We start from the raw sequence: 19,836 nt of genomic DNA on the forward strand, positions 1-19,836 counted from the left end.
CTTAATAAAAGGAGGAGGAGGAAGTGGAAGATTTTACTTTAGTTAAACTGGGAACTCTCTATAATCAACAAATATAATTATGACAGCTAAAAGATTACTAACCTGAATATGGATCTAGTTCTATAGTGGATCCAGGTGGCATGGTAGGTACTTCTCCACTGATAACAACATCAACTTGTAAGTGACCATTTCTGTCTAGTCCACGTGCAATATGTGTCATATGCAGTATTTCACCTAAAAAGTTATTTAAAAAATTGATACATATGCATGAGGTGATTAAAAGCAAACTTTGGCACTGAATATCTCAGTAACAGAAAGTCCTATAGATAGCCGAAATTGAAGAGATTTTGCGTTTAGCATTTTTATTTTTTCAAATTACTATTTGTTCCCAATAAAATGGGCTGAAAAGATGGCTAAGGTCAGTATAATTTGTTTAAATAAAAACTTTTCTTCTTTCCTCTGACTGTAATTATCTTTTTAAATACAGTATATTCTACATTAGCACACCATTTCACTGTTTGCTAGTGGTTCTTTTATTCGAAGTTAATATCTGGTGTATTCTCACTAATAACCAGATCAAGACTATTCCTTTCTCTTGTACACCACAAACATACTGATACAGAAAGCAGTCATCCAACAAATTCAGAAATGCCTTGTTACTAGGTGAATGATCATCCACAAGTTCCAGCAATCTCTGGAAAATCAAAGCTCCCCATCATTAAAATTCTGATTTGGTGGCTCACTCTGTTTGTCTGTAAAGATGTTCATTATACTCATCTGGCCTATAACATATTCCTATTCTCATTCTTGTGTTCCCAATGCACCCTGTCTGCCATAGGAAAATGGTGTGCTTTCCTAGAGCACGTTTCTTCTAGAGGCATAAAATTTAGGTTGTGGGGTGGGGAAGCAGTATGAGCTGTCTTTCTCAGGCACTAAATTAGCTAGTCATGGCCCTGCTATATGCTGGTCTTGAATTTACATGCTTGGCAATGACCGTTACCTGCATTATACTGGAGTTGTAAATATGCATGTAGAGCTATTGTGATAGTTATTTAAAATCTTAAATGTTAGAGAGATTCTATCCAGTTTGTTTAGCTGATAGTAGAAATTTATGTTAAAAACCTTTATGTATTTGAATTTTTTGTTTGATTTTTAGCAGTAATTAATCTGATTTCATGCATTAAATGGTACCATGGTCCTAACAAGAAGAGCATGCTTTACTTTCTTTTACAGATTTGCTCTTTTCATCTATTTTCATGATTGAGGTGTACTATATTTAACACCAGGGGCTCACATCTGGTGAGTATGGGCTTGGCACACCCAGGGTGGATATCATCATTCTTCTCTTTTTTGGTGATTTCCTCCTACTTCTCTCTCTCTCTCTCTCTCTCTCTCTCTCTCTCTCTCTCTCTCAGCGTATTCAAATTTTTTTTGGCTGGTGCAGCATAAGCTTCAGGCTTCCTTGCACCATATGGCTAATAATAACAAGCAGTACTATAATTATCTGATTTACTGCCTTGGGCCAGCTTCCATATTATTTTCAATTATACCAGCCAGTTGGTGGGTATAATTATATTAAACTACACTTGACAAAATTACAGAAAGGTGTTAATATAGAATGAATCAATTGACTGACTTTAATATTAATAATTTTCTTTACAAATATCATAGCTTTAGATTTTGTTTCATCCATATGTGCAGGCACAAAAATTCAAGGAATGTGACATTTTGATTAAATATCATTCCCAGCTGAACTCAGCAAAATGCTTGCATTATGTACATGTTACATACTTATGCAAATGGGTATGTGTATATTACAGGCTGAATTACTGAATCAATAATTATATATAAAAAGCAGATATCAATATAGTACATTAGTGAGTGACTCTGAACTGTGCTTGCAATGGCGTCAAAGTTTAATAGCACTCATTTGTAAAAGTTTAATATCAGTTAATTGGTGTACAATTTACAATTCAAATTAAATGAATTCTTATATATATATATACTACTTCAGTGTTTCTAGAAAACTTTGTCATGAGATTACATAAAGGAAATGATATCTCTTCAGGATGCTACATCATTTCATCATTACAACAGATGTCTAGCAATTTTACTAAATAAGGGTGAAATTAGGTAAAGATTTTAGGACATAAACAAGCAGGTCCTGCTCTTGAGTACCTTAATGGCTCAGAGTGTTTAAATAAGTAGACAACAAAAAGTTAAAAGTATATGAATGAAGAATTTAGGTTTGTACTTAAGCGTTCCAGAAGTAACTCCCTGTTTGTACTGGTAATGGCTCTCTAAACTATAGCTATTGATAAGGGAAATGGTTGTATGTGGATAAAAAGTTCATTAATCTGAATAATTATGCAGGAAATGAAGGCTAGTTGTTAAATAAGATATAGTTGGGACCGTACACTAATGCTAAGTAAGGAGAAAATTTAAATTAGTAATGTTCATGACTGATAGAAGTAGAAAAAAATAAACACTCCTATATTATATTTTTCATTTGGAATGTTGAATATATAAGATACAATATTAAATGCAGCTTTTTTATGCAGCATATTAAGACTGGCCAAGTTGGAAAATTTAAGGAACTCCAGAAAGCCATGATCCTGAACACCTGTAGGATAGTGAGAGAGTTCCTTGATCAATAATAATAATAGCCAGACATAACAACTATTCCCATGCATCTGGAAATGCTAGAGAAAATGGGGGAAAAATCATCAAAGTCACCTCATTGGACCTACCTCCCCCAAGGTCAGAGTGATGGGGCTGAGGCAGAGAGTGGCACCATCTGGTTTTTAGGACAGAAACAAGCAAGTCCTGCTCTTGAGTACCTTAATGGCCTAGAGTGTTTAAATAAGTAGACAACAAAAGTTAAAAGTACGCTACCACTGGATGCAAATGCCAAAGATAAAGAAATATTAAACATAGTGCATTGAGTGTGGTATACAATAAAGTCACTCATGATCAGGCCTTAGGCAGGGGGGATCAGCACAAAAAGTCGGAAGGTGTCTCCCGAGGAAGACACTGGAGCAAGTGGCACTGTCACCCATATGACTACCACAAGGGAAGGGCAGGACCATCTAGCCCAACCAACTGGAAGTACTTCCTGCACAACTGCACTAGTGACCACTCAGGAAGGAAGAAAAAGCCAATGCATGAAGTGGAGCTTCAAAATGAACATGTTCATCATGTGAGCATATTGCGATGGTCTGTCTTTGGTCTGTTAATCACAAAGAATTGGAGAGTTCCTGCAATCCTGGAAAAAATCAAGCAGGATGTGAACAACCAACTACAAAGAATATGAGCACGACTGAACCAGAACTGGATAAACACCAAGTATAACTATAACTAGAACTTGGAGTGTTCAAAGTGGAAACAGATGCGGTCACGATATCCAGAATAGAAGAAGAGTGGAAGAAGGTTCTAGCAGAATTCGAAGGCATGGGCCCAACAAAGACCCACAACATACTGAAGCAGAGATCTAACCGAATCTGGTTGTAATTCACAGAGCACCTCAATTGGCAAATAACACCCGATTACCTCAACAACAACGAAGTAACACTAGATAACATCCACATAGCCATTTACTATGCCACTGTAGCAGCCACCAGAATGAACAGAAGAGAAACCTGAGACCAACAGAAAACAAAATGCAAAGACAAGAAACTACAAGCCTGGGAGAGAAGGCTACAGCACAAGATAGAAGAGCTAAGAGTGAAGTTATGCCAACTGACCCAGTACCACATAAATGAAGACCATCCTCAAGAAAAACAACATACACAGCAAACAGAATACGTATAATTGGAGAATTGAAGAATACCCAAACACTCTCAAACAGAAACCCCTGGCATTCAGCAAGAGACTTTGTCGTTAGATGGAGAGTGCTGAGAAGAAAACAAGACAACAGGATATTCTCTGAACTATAGGAAAATTGGACAAGAGGAGAGAGACTGACACACTTCCTAGAAGCAACCATGGTGAAATGGAGGACCACCATCAAGGTCAAGAACATCACAAACAGGTCAATCCCCATAAGAAGAGGAATCTTCCATATATACCCTGAGCCCACTATGTTTTTGTCTAGCACTCAATTCACTTTCCACCATGCTTAATAACAGCAAGTACAAATATACCCTAAAAGAAGGATGGGAGGAAGAACCTGTACACCCTCTCTCACCTGATTCACATGGATGATATCAAACTCTATGCTGCAAGTAAGAATCGACTCCAACAGCTACTCTGCATCACTGAAGAGTTCAGCACTGACATCAGGATGCAATTTGGCCTAGACAAACAAAAGACCTATGGATTGCATCAAGGCCATCCAGTCGTCCAAAACTACCAGATGAAAACCAGTGAAGAGATTGAAGCCATGAGAAAGGAAGAGACCTACAAATCATTGGGGATGCTGCAAACTCATTAGTTAGAAAACAAGGTCCACCTGACTGAGAAATACCATCAGAGACTGGGGAGCCTGCTAAAATCAAAGCTGAATGGTAGTAGCATTAGTAGAGGCATATGATGCAAGAAAGCAAGCTTATGCAGCATCAGACAAGAAAAAAAAACAAAAAACAAAAAAAAACAACCACTCCCATTTCACCCTTCCGTTCATTCGAAATACCTGTCCAGCTGAGCCTTAAATTTATTTAGGCTATCAACTTCCACAACAAGGGATGGAAGTCTATTCCACCAACCAACTACCCGCTGGCTAAAGCCAAATTTCTGCACATCTATCCTACACCTGTCTTTCCTCAATTTCAATTTATGCCCTCTCAGGTGATTATTCTGAGCAAGTGGAAGAATCCCATCGGCATTGAGCATGCTCAAACCATTCAAGGTTTTATACACCTCTATCAGATCACCTTGCCGGTGCCTAGTCTCCAGACACTGTAATTTGCAAAACATAAACCTTTCTTCATAAGAGCAACCCTTTGTTCCATTCACTAATCTGGTTGCCCTTCTCTGTACTCTTTCTAGCAGCTCTACATCTTTCTTGAAATGAGGCCTCCAGACCTGTATACAGTACTCAAGGTGTGGCCTGACCATTGCCTGATACAAGGGAATAATCTCCTCCTTATCCCTGCTAGAAAAATTCCTGTATATATATCATTGACAAGACACCATGAGCTACTCTTGCTGCCAGTCTGCACTGTCAGAGAACTTCATATCTGTCTGTACAATTACCCCCAGGTCCTTTTCGTTCTCTACCACTGTCAGTGTAGTACCACAGAGTTGATACGTTGCTCTGGGGTTACTGTTTCCCATATGTAGTTCTTTACATTTGCCAAGGTTAAACTTCATTTGCCACCTCTCAGCCCATCTGCTCAACCTTTCCAGATACTGTTGCAGCAGCAGCAGCATAGCATCAAACTTGGACATTAAGCTTGATATACCATCATCAATATCATTTATAAATACAGACAACAATAATGGACCCAACACTGAACCCTGAGGGACTCCACTAATAACATTAGTCCATGACCATGATGAGCAGTGTCCATTGATTACCACTCTCTGTCTTCTCCCCCTCAACCATCCCTTTATCCATAGCAGCAATTTGCCTCCAATGCCACACTGCTCCAATTTGTGCAGCAGTCTTCCATGTGCAACAGTATCAAAAGGCATTCTAAGATCCAAATATTGATGATCAAAGTTATTCCCTGCATCCAGTTCTTTTGTGAGTGCATCATAATATCCAATCGAATTGGTCAGGCAAGACTTTCCGTTAACAAAACCATGCTGTGTCCGAGCTATAACTGAAGTCTTGATGATCACTGCAGATGATCACTAAAGCAGCACTGGAGGATCTAGATGATCCTACAGTGCTTCTTTAACCAGTGCCTCCATTAATTTTCCGGGAACAGAAGTTAAACTCACAGGTCTATAATTACTTGTGTCAGCCTTTGATCCTCCTTTGTGAATTGGGGTCATATTTGCACATCTCCAGTCTATGGGTACCTTCCCTGAGTCCAAAGAAGCTCTCATAATTATGGCTAAGGGTTTGCTTACTTCCTTTGCTGCCTCCTTTAATATAACTGGATAGATCCCATCCATCTCGGGTGCCTTTTTTATGTTTATCCTCAACAATTTCTCCTCCACTTTCCTCTCAGTTATTACAAAATCATCTAGCTCACTGCCAGAGTTTACTTCCCCTCTGGCACTCCTCTTCCTGAATAACTCCTCATGTGTGAATGTAGATGCAAAATCACCAACAACTACTAGTTCCTGTGGGACCAGCACATTCTGCCTTGGGGGTTTCCACTGTGTTGCGTGATGACCAAGTGCAAGCTCTGATGGTGATGTGGGCAGCTGAGAGCTTGATGGGCTCCTCAATTTAGATCCTTTGAGGGCATCCACCCTGTCCTTCAAGCTCTCATATACACCCATAACAATGCTAAGTTGTTGCCTGATTTCCTTACACTCCTTACATCGCGCACACACAAAGACATCCCCCATGGCAATATCATGTCTCGTTCCCGATTGCTCCACAAATATCAAGCAAGCAGTGCATTTTAAAAGGCTGTGATTCAGAGGGCAACTGCCCCCTCCTCAGTTCTCCCCTGAGCCACAGCACTCCCATTAGCTTGAGCCTTTTGTTTGCTGTTCTGGTCTGAGTCATGATTTCAATTTAATTTCAATACAATTTCAATTTCAGTACAAAATTATAACCCTAAACTTGTATCCCAACACAGTTATAATGATATATATATTTTTCAGTATCGAGTATTATCTACGATTTCCGTTTATATAACTTCCATATCAAGTTATGTATTAATTAATTTGTTACGTTTGTAATCTAAGTCGTTATATGTATTTAGTTAAAAAGTAGAATTTAATTGACAATGAAGTTTAACAAGATTAATAGATTTTACTGATTAATTGACAATATTATATTATATACTATACTATACTAAACTTCCGCTATCTAGTTTGGGATATAACGTTGTATCGTATAACAATGGGGGGAAGTTACGAACGGTAAATCTACGGACACTTAAGTATTAATTAACTTCCAAATCTCACTGTCTCAATTCAGAATAAACTAAGGATCCTGACTAGGTCTATACGCTACTTATAGAAAATAATTTAATATAACAATTGGTCAGTAAAGCAGCTAAATATGGCTAAAAAACTTCTCGTTCAGCAGAGCTGCAACTTGTAACACATGGATTTGATACCCTTACCAATACTAAGTAATACCTACAAAATCTCTATCTATCTTAGGAATGTAAAGCTACTCTAGAAAATAAGTTAATATGACAATTTTAGCTAATAAAACAGAAAAAACTTCTCTATTCCAGGAGCAGTAAAAACTTCGCCTGCACAAGGCTACTCTCGTGCTCCTGATCACTTATGGTTAAACACTTACACAGTCCCAATACTAATGTACTCCTTCGGGATCATGCTCTGGACCCACACCGAGCTGTAGGAGATTATGAGCTATACCAGGATAATGTTAACGAAGAGCTGCCAACACCATCTGAAGTCAGCCATCGAGAGACTGACATCGACAGTGGATTGATCTCATTGAAGAAACAAGAAAGGAAGGTGAATAAGAACCTGCAGGATAACTTCCAGGAAAACACCAGCCATAAGAAAGATGGACAATACAAAACCAGAAACTACAGTAAATACATCAGCAAAGAACCTGGAGTGAGAGATGACACATATCAATGATGCCACCTGGTCCCGGAAAAGGGGCGCCTCCGTAGCAAGGTGGGCAGGAGCAGCAGCACATAGCACACGCTTCTTGATTAGACCAGGGTTCGAGCCCGTGACCACCAAATACGGAGGATGCAGAAAGGTCAGGGAATGACCACCGCATATCCCCGGAGCAATATGGCCTTAGTTGCTAATGCTCCTAAAAACCAAATAACAACAATAACGTCCCAGAAACAGTCCAGTACATCCTCGCAGGATGCAGGATGATCACCCAGACAGAGTACACTCACAAACAACAAGATCGCCAGGATAATACATCAAAAGCTAACACAAAAATATCAGATGAACAAAGAAATTATCATATTAAAATATGGATTGTGCCATAATAACGTCCAAGGCAATCCCGCACAACATACCAGACGTAACCTTTGTTGCCAAGAAGGAAAGGGCTACTGACCAGACTGACATAGTGGTGGCCAACACCAGCAACCTCCAGAAAACCTACGAGGAAGAGATCAGGAGGTACACAGACCTAAGACAGGAAGTCAGAAAAATGTGGCATGTGGAACAAGTAATGACCATCCCGATCACTGTGTCAACCACTGGCACAGTGCCAAACAGCCCCTTAAGACCCTAGAAGCAATAGGCCTCCCAGAGATTGCTTACACAGAACTTCAGAAAGCTGCGATCCTGAACACCTGTAGGATAGTAAGAGAGTTCCTCAACTAACAGTAATAACAGTAATAATAGTAACTGGACACAACAACCAATCACCCCATGCAATTCAGTACTAGTACTCATCACAACGCAGAAAAAATCCCATAAAGGAAAAAAAGTTAAATAATAATAATTGCAAACACAAGCAACTATGGCAGAGTTCATAAGAAGAGTTCACTCCTTTCTTCATCCAGGGCCTTAACAAAATTCTTCATTAATCCAAGCTTTATAAGCAAAAGTGGAAGAACCTTTTTTTCCTTTTTTGGTTCAACCAGTGGAACATATGAGGGGCAGTCAATAAGTATTTATCCTTACCTAGAAATATTTCAATTAGGAATTTGAAACTTGGTTGGCAATTTCAGTCTTCTCTATGTAGCTACTTTCTAGAACTACACATTTTTCCCATCTGTATAAGATCTTTCAGGCCTCTTGAACAGAACTTCTCACTTTTAGCAGAAAACCAAACTTCCACTTCATTATTTACCTCCTTATCAGTCTGAAATCTGTGACCACATAATGGTTTCTTCATTTTAGGGAAGAGGAAGAAGTTTGTTGTTTGTTTGTTATTTGGTTTTTAGGAGCATTAGCAACTAAGGCCATATTGCTCCGGGATATGCGGTGGTCATTCCCTAACCTTTCCGCATCCTCCGTATTTGGTGGTGACGGGCTCGATTTTTTTTTTTTTTTTTTTTTTTTTTGATTTGGTAATTGTTGGCGCATCGGCTTCTGTGGCCATATTGCACCTCCCAAGGTTTTTGCAGTACTTTGATCCAAGCCCGAGGCGGGAATCGAACCCGCGACCTTTGGGTTGCCGGGCAGGTACTTTACCCACTCGGCTAGCCCGGTCGGCTGACGGGCTCGAACCCCGGTCTAATCAAGAAGCGTGTGCTACGCACTGCTCCTCCTTCCCACCTGGCTACGGAGGCGGCGAGGAAGAAGTCTGAAGGTGACAGATCAGAAGAATAAGGCAGAGGCTATATATTTTCAAAGCCAAACCTGATTGCAAAGTCCACTGTGACAACAGTCCTGCGAGCAGGAGCATTGTCAGTAGGAAGTGGACACCTTTTGATAGCTTCCCACATCTCTTCAACTTGATAGCCTCTCTTAACTTTCTCAGGAGGATTCTGCGGTGCTCTCCAGTGATGCCATTGCCCTTTGGCAGGTAATCTGTAAGGATGATACCTTTAAAGTCCCAGAAGACTGACAACATGACCTTGTTGGCAGATAGTTTAACTCCGACTTTTTTGGGGGCGGTGAGGATGAATATTTCCATTGTTTGCTCATCTGTTTTGTTTCTGGGTTATAGTGATTACCCATCATTCATCCATCAAAAAATCATCAACATTCTCTCTACAAAGCTGTAACAATTGCGCAGAATGCTCTTTTCTATGGAGCCTTTGAGGCATCAATGATCTTGGAACCCATTGGGCTGCCACCTTATACAAGTGCAAGAACTTGTACATTATGGTACAGACGGCCACATAATGCAAGCCCCCAAACAGCCCCAAGAGTCTCTTCCACTTTAGCCATAATTACAAGGTATTCGGCTGAGAAGGGTCTTCCTTCTATTGAGTCATTGTGCATACTACTTTTCCCACACTTGAACTGTCTCTTCCAACATTTCAGACTAACATGATAGAAAATCTTTCCCATATTAGAGCTTTCAACTACTCATTGATTTGTTTTGCTTCTTTGCCTTGCAAATGAAAAAATTTTATAATGAATTGGATCTGAATGTTTTCTAGCATACCACCTCTTGCTGTACTCATGGCTCCAGTCTTCAATAACCAATGGGTCTAGAAAAACAAAAATATACATTAACTGATATATATTTAGTAGTATAGTAATGTATATACATACTATTAAATCTCTAATTCAAATATTTCTAGCAGCTAGCAGAGGGTCAATACTTATTGACTGCCCCTCATATTTTATATTATTCTCCCTAGTAAAAATTGCTCTCAACGAAATGTTTTCTATTGCAGAAAAACATTATATTATGCAGTAGTAGGAAAACAACAGCATTTTTGTAACTTTCGTGTAGGACAGTGAGTAATACAATTCCTTTAAGATCTCCACAGACATTCCAAACAAAGCTTCTCTATTTTAACTGCTTTTAAAATTAATTTTGGGGCATCAACAAATATAAGCCATACATTAGGATTGTGTTCAATGTCCACTAATATCTTTATAGAAAAACATACCATCTTCCATAATGAAACATTCTGAAAACAGTTTGTGACATTTTTGATATACTGTAATTTTAGTTTCTGCTTCAAGTAACTTGCACTGCTGTAACCTAGTACCTTGTTGTTTTGCTTGCTCTTTAGATAAGTTTAAATCACAAACCTAGTCATTCAACTCTTCTTGTTCAATTAAGTGCACTGTGCTATAATTTTCTGGTTGGTAGTCTAAATCTGTAGAAGTGGATCATCCAGAAAAGTATGCAACACAAGAACCCTTGCTATATTCATCAGTACTTCCTTTATCCCATGGTTGTGGAAGATCTGGTATTGGCAGGTCTTCATAATGTGGAACAGCCCTTACTGAAGATGATAAGTTAGAATATTTGATTCTGTGCTTGCTTTTTCTGAACATCCCTGATTGTCATGCAGAAATAGCAATTATTGATATGGTTGCACAATCTTGCCACACCATAGGAAGAGCAAAAGGCATACTTTTAATCTTCCAATTAGCCACATCATCACATTTGTGGTATAGTCAATACAGCACATATTTGGAGCCTACGTTTTGTTCTGATCACCAATCTTGTAACCAAAGTACAAAGAATATGCATGTTTAGTAATACTGTAGATGTTTATCCTCTGAGTTTTTGTTGTATGCTGGTCACACACATAACAGAAATTGTGTGTCAGGGCAATTCAAACTTCCTTTTTTTCTGCTTAAACATTTTAACAATATAATGCTAAGCAAATCGCAGAAGAAACAAACAATATGTAATAGATATAAAATGCACATGAACTCTACAACTGTCTTTATTTTACTGAAAGAGAAATGTGGAAGGTAGACAGATGCTAACCCTTCTCAACATTATTGTCACCTAAGAGCATATGCAAAAATTATTACTTGCTGCTAATACAACAGATCGGTGTCACATCTACTTTCTTAAATTATAGTTATATATACATTTTATGGGTTTGATAGTATATAACAGAGCTATGATGCTCAATATGTCCTATGTTGATATCAATATTTGTAGAAGAATGAGAGAAATTTACCTCAATATGATATGTAGAACACTTCCATATGATACTCACCAGAAATTAAAACAAATAAAAGATTAAAGAAAAATGATTAGTAAAAAATCAATTGAAAACAATTCAAAAAACAATTTTAAAAAATAATTACAATTTTTTTAAAAATAATTTAAAAAGTTTAACGTAAATTTTGAAAAAACCATTTTCCTTCCTGAAGCAGAGAGTGTCTTTCGACCATAAGTCATGAGTAAGTCATGATCGCAGGAATGGAAATTATAGAGCATGTGAGTTTGAATCTTAAATAGAGAGATTATTTGTCCTCGTGCATGCACGTAAAAGACCACGAATTGGAGATTAGATATAGATGGTGAACATTAATAGAATTCTCATAGAATTTCGATGGTTTCTGCAATTAATAATTAATAGTCTTGTATAATTACGTTGGAGCACACAATGGAGAGCTCACAAATGAAGACCTCCTTGAAATGGCAAAATGTGAAGAAGATTTGACAGCTGAAATTCCTGTTCATTCCTTCACTTGCAAGAGGGCTTGACGAAGATTTTCAACACAGAAAAAGCAATTGAGACGTTTGAGTCACAAGATTCAACTTTCAAGCCCACTAGAAAAAGTTGCTACAGATTTCAAAAATGCATATGCATGCTATCGTGAAATTTATAAAGAAAAGAGAAGAATGTTTTGGAAACAAACTCTTGAAACAAATCTGAAGAAGATGGCACTTCTTGTGCTTCCAACAATGAGTATTGATCCGTCATTCTATCACTTCCGTCACTTGTTGAACCATTAACAAGTGAAAAACCATCAGCGAGTGTGCATTAAATCATAATGAAGAAGAATAAACATTCTTTAACATTTGTATGACGTAAATAATTTCTTTATTATTATAATTGCTTGATTTTAAAGCCTATGTTTTAATTTCTTTGGATAAATAAATCATTGTTTAAGTATAAACTATTGTTTTGTTGGCCTTTATTTAATATTACTATGGTCAAATTTCATTGTTGAGACTGTAACACCAGTTTTTAACATTATGCCTATGGGAAATATAATTCCCACTTTACGAGCGTGCGCTATGAACAAATTAACTTATAAAGTCAGGAACTGCCTGTATTTTTTGATGTCACTATTGTTGGTCGGTCTAGTTTTTTGTATCCTATCCTTAGCTTGTACCCTTACTCAGGACACGAATAAAATCCAATTTTTTTTTTTGATAGTTGTTGGCACATCGGCTTCTGTGGCCATAGTGCACCTCCCAAGGTTTTTGCAGTACTTTGATCCAAGCCTGAGGCGGGATTCGAACCCACGAACCCGTTGCTAGGCAGGCACTTTACCCACCTGGCTAGCCCGGTCGGCAAAATCCAATTTAACATCTATCGTAAACCAACAAACACTGGTATGCTTCTATATTATAACAGCTATCACCCATTCACCTATAAAAGGTCTGTTATCTTTAATCAGTTTCTTAATGCTTATAAATATCCAATGATGGAATCTGCTTTAGACTCAGAAATACTGATATTAACCAGCAGATTCTTAAACAGGGGTTACCCCCTTGCTACAGTAAACCGAATTAGGGTACAAGCTAAGGATAGGATACAAAAAACTACACCAACCACAACAATAGTAACATCAAAACATACTTTATTTCTGTCCCATATGTTGAACAGTGGCACAAGCAGCTTAACAGATTCTTTAAAGATACCAAATTTAAGATTGTGGCCAGACCAATACAGAAATTACACACTACACTGAACAATCGCTCAGTCCTTTACGCTTTCGCAACACAAATAAATGACTTGGTATACAACATTTCTTGCAGTGACTCGTCTTACCAAGGATTTCTGCTGAAAGTTCGAGTAAAACAGAATGCATCCACAGTTTATGCTTCTCATTCAGCAGCAACAGAATTAGCCTTTCATGCCATTAATGAAAACCATACATTTTTATTTAATGAAGCCAAAATACTTAGTGTCCAATATAATTATATGAGACTATTAATTTCAGAAACCGTCAAAATTAAATTACATGAGAATTCTATTAATGTTCGCCATCCATATCTAATCTCCGACTCGTGAAGACATCATGGCCTTTTACGCACATGCGTGAGGACAAATAATCTCTCTATTTAAGATTCAAACTCACATACTCCATAATTTTCATTCCTGTAATCACAACATATGATTAAAAAGCACTGTCTGCTTCAGAAAGAAAATTCTTTTTTTAAAAATTTATGTTACATTTTTAAAATTAATTTTTAATTATTCATTTATTTTTTAAAAAATGTATTTTTAATTTTAAATTAATTTTTAATTATTCATTTATTTTTTTTTAAAAATGTATTTTGAATTTTAAATTAATTTTTAATTATTCATTTATTTTTTTAAAAAATGGTTTTTTTGAATTTTAAATTAATTTTTAATTATTAATTTTTTTTTAAAAATTGTTTTTTGAATTTTAAATCAATTTTTGAATTGTTTTCAATTGATTTTTTACTGTAATCATTTTGTGTTAATCTTTTATTCATTTTAATTTCTGGAGAGTATCATACGGAAGTGTTCTAAGTATCGTATTGAGGTAAATTTCTCCTATTCTTCTACAAGCATTTTATGGGTAAAGGCAAAAGTCTGTGTGTATAGAAACTGAGATGTTATGTGAAATTTTAAGTAATTTCAAAATCTATGCATAAAAATTGATTGTAAACAGCAGACCAATGGAAGGAGATAACAAACAGCTGATATATGAGAGGAGGTAAAAATCATGTTGGCCAGCATAAATTTGAAATTTATGGATGGCACCTATAATTTTCCTATGGTTGATAATGAAACAAATAAGAAAATTTTAAATATATTTGTAACGTTAGGCAACAATGTAATAAGTTAAAGAGACACACCTACCTACCAACAGTAAAATGGATTGCTAATGTTAATGGTTGGTTGCTGCTCAGTGGAAATATCCTCTAATTCTCTGGGTTATTATAGTACCAGAGGACAGAGTTGTCTATTTCTAGAAATATTTAACTAATTTTGCCTTTATTCAGCAAAACTGCTAGTGACTCACAGCAGAGTTTTCTAGACAAACTGAAGAAGTAGTAATGGCAGAGAGCATGATATGCCATATGCCAATATCACACTCTGTCTTTTCTATGCTGCACAAACAGCCATGACAGACTCCTTTGTAACAGACACATTTTAATTTTAACAGGCATGATTTTAATTTAAAAATATCACTCACTCAAACACACACACACACACACACACACACACCCACCACCCACCCACCCACCCACCCACCCACCATAATTATTCATCCTACTTGAATGAATAATGAAACTAAAAGAATAATGGAAGACAGAAAATAGTGATTGAAAAGCATATCCAACTGCATGTTGACAGGATATACCACTAACAAATAATGAAATTATGAAAAAGCTACCAAAATAACCAACTCAAGTAAGTGGCGAATACAAAGAACCATTACAACATACATACAGCAACAATCAAGAGGAAGGGAACTAAATTTAGAATAAGTGTTCCAGAAGGAATATGTTCAAAAATAATTCATAATAAATTAGTTAACAGCCAATATGACAAATTTAAAAACCAATTAGAATAAATTTTTAGATAATTCCACCTTGAAGACACTGAAGCTTATTTCACTTTGCTTTTCATTAGCAGTTGTCATTGCTTTTATATTTTAATTTCACACTTCATAAGGGTTACAATTACTCAAATATTCTGCATTGATGTACTGATTAGTTCATTTGTCAGTTGTGATGATGCACTGATTTGAAATGCAGTGATTCCACAGCTGCCTTACAGCCTTCCAACAAAATGGAGCAAGTGATCAGTCTGTTTAGTTTATTTTTGCTTCATAGCATTGGTAACAATGTTGAGGTATGTTTTATTTACAGTGATATTTCATGTCATTGACATCCATTGTAGATGGTGATTATCTATTGATGCACTTTGAAAGTAGAAGTGACAAGACCGAGTTATTTGATATCTAGCAAGCATGAAGTGCCGTTCAGTTAAATTGTGAAAAGTGATAGGAAAAATGGCTACCCCAATTATGTTGTTGTTTGTTATGTTTGTTATTTGGTTTTTAGGAGCATTAGCAACTAAGGCCATATTGCTCCGGGATATGCGGTGGTCATTCCCTGGCCTTTCCGCATTCTCCGTATTTGGTGGTGATGGGCTCGAACCCTGGTCTAATCAAGAAGCGTGTGCTATGCACTGCTGCTCCTTCCCACCTGGCTACGGAGGCACGCCCCAATTATGGTTTTCGGCTGAAATCATTTTCTTTTCATGTTCTGTTTTTACTTCAGCAATAATTCAGACACAGCATGGGTTTGTTAAGGGAAAGTCTTGTCTGACAAATATGATAGGATATTATGATGTGGTTACAAAGGAACTGGATGCAAAAAATAATTTTGATATCATATATTTGGATTTCAGGAAAGCTTTTGACACTGCTGCAAATGGAAGACTATTGTACGAATTGGAGCAGAATGGTATTAAGGGTAAGTTGCTACAATGGATAAAAGGATGGTTAAGTGCGAGAAGACAGAGGATGGTAATCAATGGGTGCTGTTCTTCGTGGAGTGTGTGTGTGTGTGTGTGTTATGGAGGTTTAATGGCACATAAGCTGCTGAGGCTATAGTGCGCCTTGTTCTTCATGGACTAATGTTATTAGTGGAGTCCCACAGGGTTCGGTGTTGAGTCCACTGTTGTTTTGTATATTTATCAATGATATTGATGAAGGTATATCAGGCTTAATGTCGAAGTTTGCAGATGATACAAAGGTTGACAGGGTTGTTAATGACAGTAATGGCAGTGTGCTACTGCAACAGGATCTAGATAATTTGGGCAGATGGGCTAAGAAGTGGCAACTGAAGTTTAACCTTGACAAATGAAAGTACTGCATATGGATAGAAGTAACCCCAGAGAAACGTACCAACTGTGTGGTACTACACTTAAGGTGGTAGAAAATGAAAAAGACCTGGGAGTAATTGTGCAGGCAGATATGAAGTTTTCTGAGCAATGCAGACAGGCTGCCAGGGTAGCTCATGGGGATTTGTCAATGATATATAGGAATTTTGCTAGCAGAGAGAGATGGAGGTGATTGTCCCTCTGTATAAGGCAATGGTCAGGCCACGCCTTGAGTACTGCGTACAGTCTGGAGGCCTCGTTTTAGGAAGGATGTAGATTTGCTCGAGCGTGTACAGAGAAGGGCAACAAGATTGGTGAGGGGAATGATGGGATCCTCTTACCAAGAGAGGCTTAAGTTCTGCAAATTGCAGTGGCTGGAGACTAGGCACCTTTCACAGTCATCTGATTGAGGTGTATAAGGCCTTGAATGGGTTGAGCACGCTGAATTCTGATGGGATCCTTCCACTTGTTCAAATTACAAACCTAAGGGGGCATAAATTCAAATTAAGAAAGGACAGATGTAGAATAGATGTGCGGAAATTTGCCTTTAGCCAGCGGGCGGTTAATTGCTGGAACAAACTTCCATCTGTCGTTGTGGAAGTTGATAGGTTCAATAAATTTAAGGAGGAACTGGACAGGCATTTGGAGGGAATGGTGTGATTTTTTTTTTTTTTTTTTGGCTGATGCTGCATAAGCTCATACATACACTTGCTTTCTTGCATCACATACCACTACTACTACTACTGTTCTGGTCACCAAAATGAGATTGTTTTTGTAGGTCAAAACTTCTGGACAGTGAATTGGCTCCTTTACCATGACCTGATGAATTGTCGTGGTGAAGGAGCCAACTTTTTCGCTATTTTTTGGATTGTTTATGGCAGAATATACCTCTCAACCATTTTAATACTTCTTGGCAGTAGGCAGCATTAATGCTGACACCTAACAAAATGAACTCTGGTAACACGATGCTCTCCTCATCCAAATATGCAATCAGAATGGTTTTCACAAATGATTTTGACTGCTGCACCTTTTTTTTGTTGTCTTGGTGACAACACTGTTATCTGCTGGTAGTTTTGAACCTTTGCCCCAGGACATATCCACAAACTTAAAGCTCATTAGCTGTTATAATTTTTGTTAGAAATATAGGATCTGATATAGCTTGCTTGAACAACTCAGATGATATAAGGACTCACTGCTGCCTTTGACCTCAAGTGAGAATGTTGGAACATACTTGGTATTCATTTGCCTAAATGAAATATGGAATGAATAATGAAACTAAAAGAATAATAATGGAAGACAGACAACAGTGATTGCAAAGCATATCCAACTGCATGTTGACAGGATATACCACTAACAAATAATTAAATTATGAAAATTTCATTATTTGTTAGTTTTTTTTTTTTTTTTTATGTGAACCCCAAACACGAGAGGTATTAAAACCTATAGTACTTAGTACCGTGCTTGGGTTGGAGGTTGAGAAGATGAAAGAAGATATTTGTTGACATTGGACTTGAACTTCTGTAGATTGTAATTTTCAGGAAATATGTATGAAGGAAGGTTGTTCCAGAAAACGGCAGTTGAATGAATAAATGAGGAAGATGAAAAGTTGGTTCTGTGGGTTTGAAGTTGGACAGTAAATGGATGTTGGATAGTGGCGGCACATGTTCGGACTGTTTTGAAAGAGAGAGCGGGAATTACAGAAGCCAATTCAGAAGAACAGTGCCCATGGAAGTATCTGTAGAAGAGGCATGCAGCAGAAACAGTGCGTCTATGAGAAAGCGAGTGGAGTGACTCTGTTAGAGATGAATCATTAATTAACCTAACTGCCCTCTTCTGAATGGAATCAAGAAGCCTGAGAGAGGTTTTGGGGGCACCACCCCAGATGTGGGTACAATATTCCATGGCATGGCGGATTTGTGATTTATACAGAGTGAGCAGTTGTTTGAAGAAAAGTAATGCAGAGAGCGAAAGAGAAAACCAAGTTTTTTAGATGCAGAGGAAGCAATATTTGTAATGTGCTTGTGCCAAGAGAGATTAGAAGTCAGGGTAATCCCCAAAAGAGATATATCATTTTGCCTAGAAATCGGAGTGTCACTAAAGATAAGCATAGGAGCAGAAGAATCCTTTTTGCGAGATATAAGACAAGACTAAGTTTTAGAAGGGTTGAAATCAACTAAGTTATCTTTGCCCCACTGGAGAATTACCTGAAGATCGGCATTTAAGGAATTGGTAGCAGATTTTCGAGAAGTTGAAGCTGATTGAGCAGGACAAGGTTTCTCAAAATGGAAAGTTGAATGCAATGTGCTATCATCGGCAAAACTATGGATAGGATTTCCAGTCAATGGAAGAAGGTCACTGATATACAAGAGGAAAAGAGTGGGGGAAAGAACTGAACCTTGGGGGACACCGGCATTAATGGAGAAGTTAGAAGACAGAGAGCCATCTACCATCATCCTCAGTGAGCGATCACAGAGAAAACTGGATAACCAGTTACTAAAAACAGTTGGCAAACCATAAGATGGAAGCTTGTTTAGAAGACCTTTATGCCTTTGAGATGTCAAGAGCAACTACTTGTGTTTCACCGAACCTTTCCATTGAATTAGTCCATAAATGGGTAACATAAGCCAGAATATCACCAGTGGATCGACACTGACGGAATTCATACTGGCGATCTTTGATCAGACGGAAGGTTTCTAGGTAGTTTAAGAGTTGGTGGTTAATTGATTTCTCCATTACTTTAGAAAGAGTAGAAGTAATTGCAATGGGACGATAATTGGGTGGGAGGGATTTGTCACCCTTTTTAGGAACTGGCTGGATATGAGCAAATTTCCAAGCAGAAGGAAAAACACCTTTGGAATAAGAAAGTGAAAAAAGGCGGCAAAGAATAGGGGTGAGTTCAGGAGCAGAGGTTTTGAGAACAAGTGGAGAAATACCATCAGGACCTGGAGCTTTCTTAGCAACAAGATTCATCAAAATCCTTCTGATATCCTTTTGACGGAAGACCACAGGAGGCATTAATACATGAGCTGGAAGAAAATGGGATGCTAGCAGGTCAGCTTTATCCTTGGCTGAAGTGACAACAGAACCATCTGGTTTGGACAGAGGTGGGAGCAGAGATGGGCAAAAGTTGTTGCGAATAGCTTTGGCAAGAGACCAGAATGCTCGGCTACCATTAGGGCAAGAAGCAAGTTTTCTACTCTTTCGCTATTTTTTGGATTGTTTATGGCAGAATATACCTCTCAACCATTTTAATACTTCTTGGCAGTAGGCAGCATTAATGCTG

General features: G+C 37.7%; 1 protein-coding gene across 1 annotated transcript in view; it reads right to left on the minus strand.

Moving 5' to 3' along the window:
* The window catches only part of LOC150087903 (hemicentin-1-like), a 1,496,027-nt gene that overhangs the window by 185,958 nt on the left and 1,290,233 nt on the right, over nucleotides 1-19,836 (minus strand). The window contains exon 67 of the mRNA XM_090369959.1: nucleotides 103-234. Coding sequence (XP_090226085.1) covers nucleotides 103-234 — 132 coding nt within the window. The remainder of the gene's footprint in view (nucleotides 1-102; nucleotides 235-19,836) is intronic.

This window comes from Mastigoproctus giganteus, chromosome 3, assembly GCF_048544385.1.
Source record: "Mastigoproctus giganteus isolate SK-2022 chromosome 3, ASM4854438v1, whole genome shotgun sequence".
Classification (NCBI taxonomy): domain Eukaryota; kingdom Metazoa; phylum Arthropoda; class Arachnida; order Uropygi; family Thelyphonidae; genus Mastigoproctus; species Mastigoproctus giganteus.